The sequence below is a fragment of the Chenopodium album genome, chromosome 22 (assembly GCF_948465745.1).
Source record: "Chenopodium album chromosome 22, dcCheAlbu1.1, whole genome shotgun sequence".
In the NCBI taxonomy this organism is placed as follows: domain Eukaryota; kingdom Viridiplantae; phylum Streptophyta; class Magnoliopsida; order Caryophyllales; family Amaranthaceae; genus Chenopodium; species Chenopodium album.
Window position 1 is genome coordinate 4,996,152 of NC_137855.1, and position 9,821 is coordinate 5,005,972.

A 9,821-nucleotide genomic window follows, 5' to 3' on the forward strand; every position below is an offset into this window, starting at 1 on the left:
ACAATACTTACAACACACTATAAAAGGAAAGTTACTTTAGTGAAAAACTATACTATATATCCCTTATTAAAAGCACATGGCCCACTAAATTACACTCATAATTACAGTAGTAACAACCACTCATCCTATTTTAAAGTTTATAATATCATGTAAACCCCACATTTCTTAATTACCGCGCTAAAGGGTGTGTTGCTTCTAAAAGAAACGGAGAATTACTACATTACATATTAGTATCCCTTCCTCAAAAAAAAATTTGAAATAAGTACAGGTAAAATAAATAGTGTATTATACCCTTAAAATATTTATTTCTTTATTTGTCTTCACTAATGTTAAATTTTATTTTTTGAACTCTTAAGTACATACTCATAGTGATCCAAATTATTAGACCATATCATACTATCATAGTAATCACACAAGAGACGCAATTTTTAAAAACAGAGGACATAATTCCTTAATGCACCTAATAGCAGGTAATTCATGTTAATTCAACCAAAGATAACATTAAACCATATGATAATTGATACATACTACTGTAATATACTATGATAGACATAAAATATATGCATCTATATCATATCCAACAACAAAATCACATACTACTAATTTCATAAGAACTCATACACATTTTTAAAGTAAACATCTAAAAAGTCGGGCACTGCACTACAAAGGATAACAACAGAATTTCAATAATAAGTTAAGTTAGTTAACAAAAGTATATGAATTTTCTCTAATTCTCACAAAAATCATTCTTCATGCTTCCATCCATGATTTTAACTTTTAAAGTCCTGTGCAGAGAACCTCTTTCTTGAGTGTCTTGACCACTTTTACTATCACTTCGAAATTCATCAGCTACCTCTTCAATGACCCTGATTAGTTTAACATCCAGGCAAATATTGCCATCCTTTAGCCCAGCTAGCTTAAATACACACACATCAAACTCGTGTAAAGCATTGTCGCGAACAAAATTAATCCATCCACCCGTGAGTTTGCCTGCTAAACTTTTCTTGTCGAAGTAACACCTTACATGCCATTCCTTGTTCTCCTGACCATTTACGCGAAGAATCACATCTTGATTGCAGGCAGACATATACTTGTTTGACCATAATTTCTTTTTTTTTTGACAAGAAGAGAAAGGATTTCATTAATGAAAGATAGCCAAACGGCACTTACAAACAATTCCGAGGAAATCTAAAATTCCAATACAAATACAATTCACCTTAGAACTAGTTACATTGCAGATTTGATCAACGATCGCCTTTATAAAAATCTTCATCTGAAGCAATACAATCTGTGAGTTAGCACTAATTCGGCTTGAGATCCACATATACATAGTTGTTTGGGTGAAAAAACTCATATGGCCTTCTAGACACTTTTGGAGATTGTGAAACCCTAAATCTTCAAACTTTGACAGACGAACAAACAAATAAATTAAACCTAATAGTAGATCAAACTCCATCATAAAGATGTGATCTTTTATTGAAAGCAATTAAAAAGTTTTTTGGGGCTTACCACCGGTAAAAATACCGATGGAAGCCCCTACAAAAATTTACAATTGAGATCAGAAGAAAAGAGATGAAGAGAAAGAGAGAGAAGGAGAAGATTGAAGGAAAACCTTCAAAAAAAAGAAGAAAAATCTAGCAATGGAGGCTAGAAAAACCCTCCCAAGGGAGAAACCCTAGAGGGAACCAAAAAACCCTTCCAAGGAGAAAACCTAGAGGGAACCCGGAGTGAAGTTATTAAGAGTGACATCCTTTTCATTACCAAGGATTCTCATGCAATCTGTCCCCATTACCTATCTATATGGATTTTGTTTGACCATAATTTCGGAATACCCTACATAAGCTCCAAATTATTACAAGTATCATTTTCAATATTCATTCTTCATGTTGTAGCTTACACGCACACATGTTAACAAACCAATCACACGGTCATAACACATAAACGATTATTGTAAAAACGAACATTGGAAACGAAGGAATGACTTACCAATTTGCATGACTTATGGGACACATGCGAGGGTAACAGTACAGTGAAGAAGTTATCATTTGCAGACTCTTGAAATGCTAATTTCTGAGCCCTAGCTTTTTCCCTATCAGTTGGATATCTTTTCCTACTCGTCATTTCACACTTTGAATTCGAGTTGAGAAAGAAAGTACCTGGATCATTCATCAAACAACAAAGAGATCGAGTAAATTCAGTTTCTTCACATCAAACAACAGCACGAATTCACAATACTAACAACAATTGTACAATTTAAGGAAAATGTAACGTTTTTTTTTAAAACAAGTTTAGGAGGATCGATCAAGAAAACCATACCACGTCGAGCATTTGTTGCACTTCTAGGCCACACCAAAGGGTCTCTACTACGAGGCCTTCTTATTACACGACCTAATCTTTCCTCGCCCACATTCCTTAAACAAGTAGCATCCCTACCATCGCAATGTTCCCCCTTTGTTCTCTTTGCCAGAGTCCATTCAGGGTCATCAATTTTCCGTTTATTAGGGGTTACAATTTCAACCTCATCATCCAAGTAGTCTTCCTCAACTTCCAAAGACACGTACTCAAACACCGGCTCCCCTGCATCAACCCTTCTCGGGTTTTGATCACTCTCTTCATTTTTGTCCGTCAAAACATTAAGATCAGGTAGAGAAGTCTCTTTCCTTTTTTTATTATGATCACTACTTTTTGGTACAATAGTACACTTCTTAACGAAATAAGATGATTCTTTCTCAACTCCACAATTTTGTGCATCAAACATAGATACCTTAAAATATGCATTATTCTTGTACTTGAAGACGAGAAAATCATTTTCCTTAAGGTTGTACGCGGTTACAAACTCTTTCCATCCATCCCCGATAATTGAAGTAGTGTTGTTACTTGTACTAAGTAACACTTCCCAGCTATGGCTTTCAATGCTTGGGCCTTTGAGACATATTTTTTCCGGTAATTTTTTCCTTATATTTTCTGTGAATTCTTCGGAATCACCTAATATCCACATCAAAATGAAGAATTTTATCATGCATCACAAAACAAATCCATAATCTGATATTATTGATAGGAGTTATAAATATTATTTTTTTGGCCTCAATCTCAAGTGCTTTATGAAGATTGAAGGCCTATATTGTACGGAGTAACACATGAGCAATTAATTAAATTTTAGGGGTTACGACAATGGTTTATTTTATACATTAAGATACGGAGGATGCCCCTCCTTTCACAAGAGGGATGGGTGAGGATCGAACATAGGTCACTCTTGGGGGAATTGGAGGTACAAATCGTCCCTCCACTCTATAATCCTCTGGGGTTACGACAATAAAGCTACCTTGATTAATAAGGGGTTACCCAATAGAAAAATGGGATTACTCTTACAAACAATTGAAATTATTCATCTAATAATCAAAATTTTAAAAAAATTAAAAAAAAAAAAAGTTACTATGATGAAAGATAGGGTTATCTATTCTTTTTATATCAATCAATTGATGTTACTTGTAATAAATTGGTCGGAGTTGATCGATCTTACGAGCAAATTAAAGTTACCCCTGTGAATAATTGACGTTATTCATACTAACGAGTAATGACTATTTTTATAAACAAATGTGCCCACACCATCATATATATTTTTTTTTTATGCAAAAGAGGGGAAACTCCGAAACGAAAAAACAATTACACCACTAAACGTGGCAACGCCACTCCTACCACGTCCTCCCAAAGAAGGTTCTTTATTTCGATCGGAGGAGCATCGAAATAAACCACCTTCTCCTCGAGGCTAACTCCCAAATTAGCGAGTTTATCCGCCATATAGATGGATAGTCACACGACACAAGACTTACTACTGATGATGTAATCCATTAAACAATATGTAATCCATTAAACAATAAAATTTTAGGAGATGAAGATGACTTACAAGTTGGGTTTCGAAATCCTTGGAAAGTTGAACAGAGAAACGAACAGTTTGGAAGTAATTCCAATACGTAGTTTCCTCCATTGTTTTTTTTTTAGTGTAGTCACTTCCATTAAACTTAAACTGCCCAACCTTCCATTATACCATACAATGATACAAGTATATGCTTTTTTTTTTCTTCTTAGAACTTCCGGAAGTTGGAAAATAATTTACCAAGTATTTGATTTTGAGTACTAAAGTGCAATTCCGGAGTACACCACTCTCTAGTCCCTTTGTCTCACTTAATACAGAGTATTTCTGTTTTCTTGAGGATGTTTCAAAATGTTTTTTTTTTTTTTTAACCCTTATACTTTTCAAAAAATTGTGCCAATATTTAATTATATACTTTTTTTTTTTTTTTTGCAGGTAGCCAATATTTAATAATTATATAAGTATGGGAAAGTATCTTATTTGATTTTATTAACACTGAGATAAGTTACTGTATAATAAAAGCATTTACAATTTTATCACTTCCCAATGACTTGTGTAATTTTCAATAAAGTTACAATTACAAAGGTTTAAACGGTGTCAAGAAAAAAAAATACAAAGGTTAAAATAATCATCAATGTATTAGCTAGGTCTTTGATTCGTTTGTTGCACCAAATATCTATAGTCCTATAATATGGAATATGAAGGAAATTAAAAGTCATAAGCATGGAATTTGAGATACTCGCATAATAAAAATAATAAGGGTATGTTCTCTTCAATTTAATTTCAGTTTAGTTCTACTTATATCAGTTTAATTTTTGATTTCCTTCTCTCATAAACAATTCAGTTCAGTCCAGTAAATGAGAACAAACCTTAATGTGGGAATCAATATACCCACCTCTCCTAGATAATAATTTAATTTTTTAAAAAAAAATCCTTAGTAATCCCAGTCATATTTGGTGATTATACACAGTTAATATGAAAAATAAGACAGTGAAAACAACAATTAATTAGCTTAGATGTCATACATATCAAGGCATTAATTGACCTTAAAATTATACAGTACATACATGTATTAGGTACGAGTATGATAGAAATGTATTGTAAAAATACGGGGTAATTTATTAGGCTAAGATATAATTGAATGTAACCATTAATGTCTAAAACTCTAAATTGACAAACAACTTTATTTCAAAATCAAAGAGAGTACCTTCGTCAAAAAAAAAAAAAAAAAAAAAAACAAAAAAAAAAAAAAAAAAAGCAAGTTCATAAGAATTAAACTAGCTAGGGAAGTAAAACCCATTAATGATAAATTACCATGGGAATATGGGAAATTAATTCAATTTCATTGCAACCAAACGAGGCCTAGAGTTATTTACATTATTACAATATACTCTCTCCGTCCCTAAATTACATTCCTCTTTGGAAATTTACACGGGAATTAAGGAGGGAAGAATAAGACAAATAACAATAATTAGATAATGCAATGGGAAGTACAAAGATAGAATAGTTATTACTCATGACATGTCATCAATCCTTTGCTAAAAAAAAAAGGACCAATCACATGCTCCTAATTGAAAATTTTTAACCAATCACATTCATTGTAATTTGGCACAAGGATTATAAGTGAGATTAGGTAAGGATGAGTGAGAATGCATTAAATATAAAACAGAAAAAGAGAGTTGATTTACTAAAAAACTTACCAAAAATAAAAAGGAGGAATGTAATTTTGGGATACCAAAAATAGAAAGGAGGAATGTAATTTAGGGACGGAGGGAATACTTCTTAACAAACTGATGTACTCCGTATAAAAGAAGTGTTAATATTTTGATCGCGAAGGAAATGTGCATTAAATTTAAAATGATTAGAAAGAAAGGTACCCCATTCTCCACTGTAAAAATGTTAATAAATATTGTAAAATTTTATAACTTTGCGATTAAAAAAAATGCAAATTAAGGAAGTACACACACCAAAGAAACAAGGATTCATAATTCCTTCATTTATTTCTTCAACCAAAAATACCAAACCAAACCATACCATACCATACCATATGATAGATAGATACATGACATATATCCAACTTACAACAACTACCTCATAATTTCATATTTTCAATTGATGAGATCGAACTCATGCTCATTTTAAAGTAAACATCTAGAAAATCTAGCACTACACTTTAACGGAGGACAACAGAATTTTAACCTGTGAGAATTACAAGATCTACCAGGCTTAACACAAGGTAATTTTAACAAACTAGAAGTATTATTAGTTGGAACACCATCTTTAATCTCAGCACCAACATCAACACCATTGTTACTAGTTGATTTCGGAGTCGTCGTAGTCGCAGCAGAGTTGGCTGTTACAATTAGTAACATGACGCTAAGTATGACCACCAATTTTTGTACCATCATTGTCGCCATATTCGATCTTTTCCTCTAATTAGCTACACGAAATCAATAGATTTACGAGAGTTGTGTATAGAGTATTATTTTTTTTAGAGGTGGATATGAGATTATTTGTTCCAAATGTTAATGTGTTTTTATAGCTAGCTTAGCATGGGACAATTATTGGTATACTATACGATATTACAATTGATTAGAGGATATTTTGATGCATGGACATAACTTTTGACACGTTGATGTCGACATCGATGTTGGACACAAGATTATGTGTCCGACGACCGACATACACTCTAGATGATGTACACTCCAGACAATGCAAGTAATTAAGATATATACGTAAGAGATTAGATAAGGAGGTCATCAATATTAATTATTTTTTGTGGCTATGGAAATTATGGACAATGGCTAGTAGAGGAAAAGCACAAAAGTGCATGCCTTGAAAAACAAGTGTCTTTGGAATTGATATTTCTAGTAAATTAGCTTTATGAAGTCTAATTTGAAGATACAATTATTTAGATTGTTTCTATCGGAATGATGTCGGTCATGTTTGAAAACAACTTAAATGAGACTGAATCTAGAGATTACTTCCTCCATCTCTAAATTAAAAAACTTAACCCTTTTTACTATGTGAGTAATAAATATTAGAAATGGGCTTCTAATAAAAGAACGAACGGATAGAGTACTAAACTTAACATAAATACATGTATATATTACATTAATTCAGTGGCGGATGCAAGCCATATTTGTGGGTCCCTTGACCCCACTTGAGCTTGAAAAAAAAGATTTTTTGCTTATACGAGTAAAATTAATTTTTTTACTATAAAAATTACTTGTATTTATATCAAATGACCCCTTTAATAAAAATATATAAAATGTATTTTGAACCCGTTAAATATTTTTTTTGGATCCGCCTCCTTATTTTTTTTGGACCCCGTTAAATATTTTTTTTTGGATCCGCCTCTGACATTAAATTGATAATGTAGCAGGTTGATATGGTGTTCGGTAAATTTATTAATTAAGGAGCTAAAATTTATAAATGATTATTTTTAGCAATAGTAGAAGGAACAAATAATAAAATGATTTATCTGTTCTAGTAATATTGCAACAAGGATAAAATTACGCATTGGTCAAAACATATATATACAAAGTTGATGTTCGAAAGTATATTACCAAATGAACCTTATAAGATTCCACAAGACTATAGTTTGTTTCACATATATGGAGTAAATCATAATTCATAATATATGATATGATCAAACGAGTGATGAATAGTAGAAAGGTCCAATTATTATTACTGGAAGAGGAAGTATTATTAAATAAAATTTCAAAAACTTTTATATGCCCCCGATTTACAATAAATTTATTGTACATCGAACATTTTGCGAAAAGTGACCATTTTTCTTTTACAAAAGTGACTCTTTTTTTCACAAAAGTGACCCTTTTTCACAAAAATGACCCTTTTTCACAAAAGTGACCCTTTTTTTCCACCAAAAGTGATTAAGCTACATATGCAAAACAGAATATCAAAATCAACAAAAATAAACACAAAATTAACAATAGTCATGAAAAAACACTACAATCACTCAAACAATTCTATCAGAGAGAGAAAGATCATCATCTTCAGTTCCATGCATCGTCATCATCATTATCAATCAACTCACATTCATCTCCACTAAATCAAATTCAAACTTTTCATTCTTCCAAATTTTCAGCAAAAATCAATCAAATTCAATAAATTTCACAAAGATCTTCAAATTCAGCAAATAATTTATCATTTTCAAAAAAAAAAAAAAAAAAAAAAAACAAACAAACGAAATTGCTATACCTAGACGATGGAGTAGATGCAAAATTGTCGCCATTATTGTTGGAAGAAGAAGATGAAGAAAGATTAATCAAGACGTTCGTTCGTTTGTTGGTTTCCATTGCAGATATTATAACATTATAGAGAGAGAAAGAGAGGGGAATAGAGCGGAATGAACGGAAGATGAAGAAAGTTTTTAGTGCGAGCAAGCAATTTACAATAATGATATTGTACATTGGATTTTAATAAATTTTTGTGATAAAATTTATGTTCTTAATAAATTTGAGATGGTGCTCAAAGTAACATCTCAATTTAAGTCGTCCATTATTCCAACTTCTTGTAAATAATTTAAGCCAACTTATCAAATAGTTTTAACTCAAGTGGTTAGAGCTTCCTTCTCGGTTCCTAGAGATCCTGGGATCGTTTCTCACCCCTACCCTTATGACTTCTTAAACACCAGATTTTATGGCTTTCGAGTTTTGGGTTGTAACGTTTTTTTCTTCTTTTTTTGAAGAATATAGTTAATTTGAGTTTTCGTGTGAACTTGCATTGTGAGAACCTAACCTTGTTCATGACTTAAAAAGAGATTCTTAATTGCTCGATTTAGTTGATCATGAGATAAGAGAGGTTAATCATCATCATATCATATTAATTTATAGGAAAAATTAAAGATAATAATCCCAACTTTCATCAATTTAGCTAGAATAATCTCAACTTTGATTTATTCTGAAATAATCTGAATTTTGGAGGTCATTTTATTTCTTCAAACCCTAACCGCTCTACCAAGTCAGTGACCTATAATATCAGGTCACTTGACACTTGTCAAGTCTTGATTGGTCCAAAAAAAAATTTTAAAAAAGAAAAACCTAGCCAGCATCCTCCTCTCCCCCGGCCACCGTCCCACCCTAAAGCACGCTGCCTCGCCATCGTCGGACAACCGCCGTTGTTTCTTCAATAGACTGCGTTCTTCTCTCGTCGTTTTCCCCCTTTCCCGAAATCCCCTTCAACGATGGTGGGGAATGGGTTTTGATGGTTTTTGGGAGTGGGCAAGGTGGTTTAGAAGGATTTTTCGAGAGTGGGGCCGTTGGTTTTTGGGAGTGGGGCTGGTGGTTTTGGGTTTTTCGGAAATGGGGCTAGTGGTTTTTTCTATTTTAATTTTGTTTTTTTTTTATATTTTTTAACTAATTAATTTTTGACACGTGTCACTTTAACAAAAAAAAGAAAAAAAACTCATTCAACCGATAACCGGTATTTGGGATTGAAGAAAAAGAAGATCCCAAAGTTCAGATTATTCTAATATAGTACAAAGTTGGAATTATTTTTCCTAATTTATATACTCCCTCTATCTCATCATTATATAGTGCATATTTTCCTTTTACGAAAAATTTAAGAATATTTGTGTCTTTAAAATCTTCTAATAAGGGTATAATCGGAAAATTTTATGGGATAACACATTTAGAAATACCAAAATTGAAAATGCGAAAAATAAAGGGTAATGTTTAGGGCTATATATAAGCATTTAATACACTCTTGAAAATGGTACAAAAGTAGGAATTCATGACAAAAACACGAGTAAACCAGTGTAATAAGTGTTTATATTTTTATAATTTCCTAACTTTATACAACTTTCTAAGTGCGTTTTTAATGTTTATATGTATTCCAAAGGGTTGTGTATAACATTTTCCAAAAATAAACGGACGAAACGAGTAAATGGTAGTATGGTACTCCTTTCAAGGGTATTCCTTTTATC

General features: G+C 32.0%; 1 protein-coding gene across 1 annotated transcript; it reads right to left on the reverse strand.

Annotated features, from left to right (window-relative positions):
* Positions 1–727: 727 nt before the first annotated feature.
* On the reverse strand, positions 728–6,288 carry LOC145606268 (B3 domain-containing transcription factor VRN1-like). The gene is made up of 4 exons (XM_081662294.1): positions 6,093–6,288; positions 2,317–2,985; positions 1,987–2,156; positions 728–1,042 (listed from the first exon to the last, which is right to left on the reverse strand). The coding sequence occupies exons 1-4, from the start codon at positions 6,286–6,288 to the stop codon at positions 728–730; spliced, it is 1,350 nt and encodes a 449-aa protein (XP_081518420.1).
* Positions 6,289–9,821: the final 3,533 nt, after the last annotated feature.

Excerpts from the sequence above, each read along its gene's own strand:
- LOC145606268 (XM_081662294.1), bottom strand. The coding sequence starts at position 6,288 with ATGGCGACAATGATGGTACAAAAATTGGTGGTCATACTTAGCGTCATG. Across the intron at positions 2,986-6,092 it reads ATTACCTTGTGTTAAGCCTG|GTGATTCCGAAGAATTCACA; the intron begins GTAGATCTTGTA and ends TGTGGATATTAG. Across the intron at positions 1,043-1,986 it reads CCCATAAGTCATGCAAATTG|GAGAACAAGGAATGGCATGT; the intron begins GTAAGTCATTCC and ends GTAAATGGTCAG.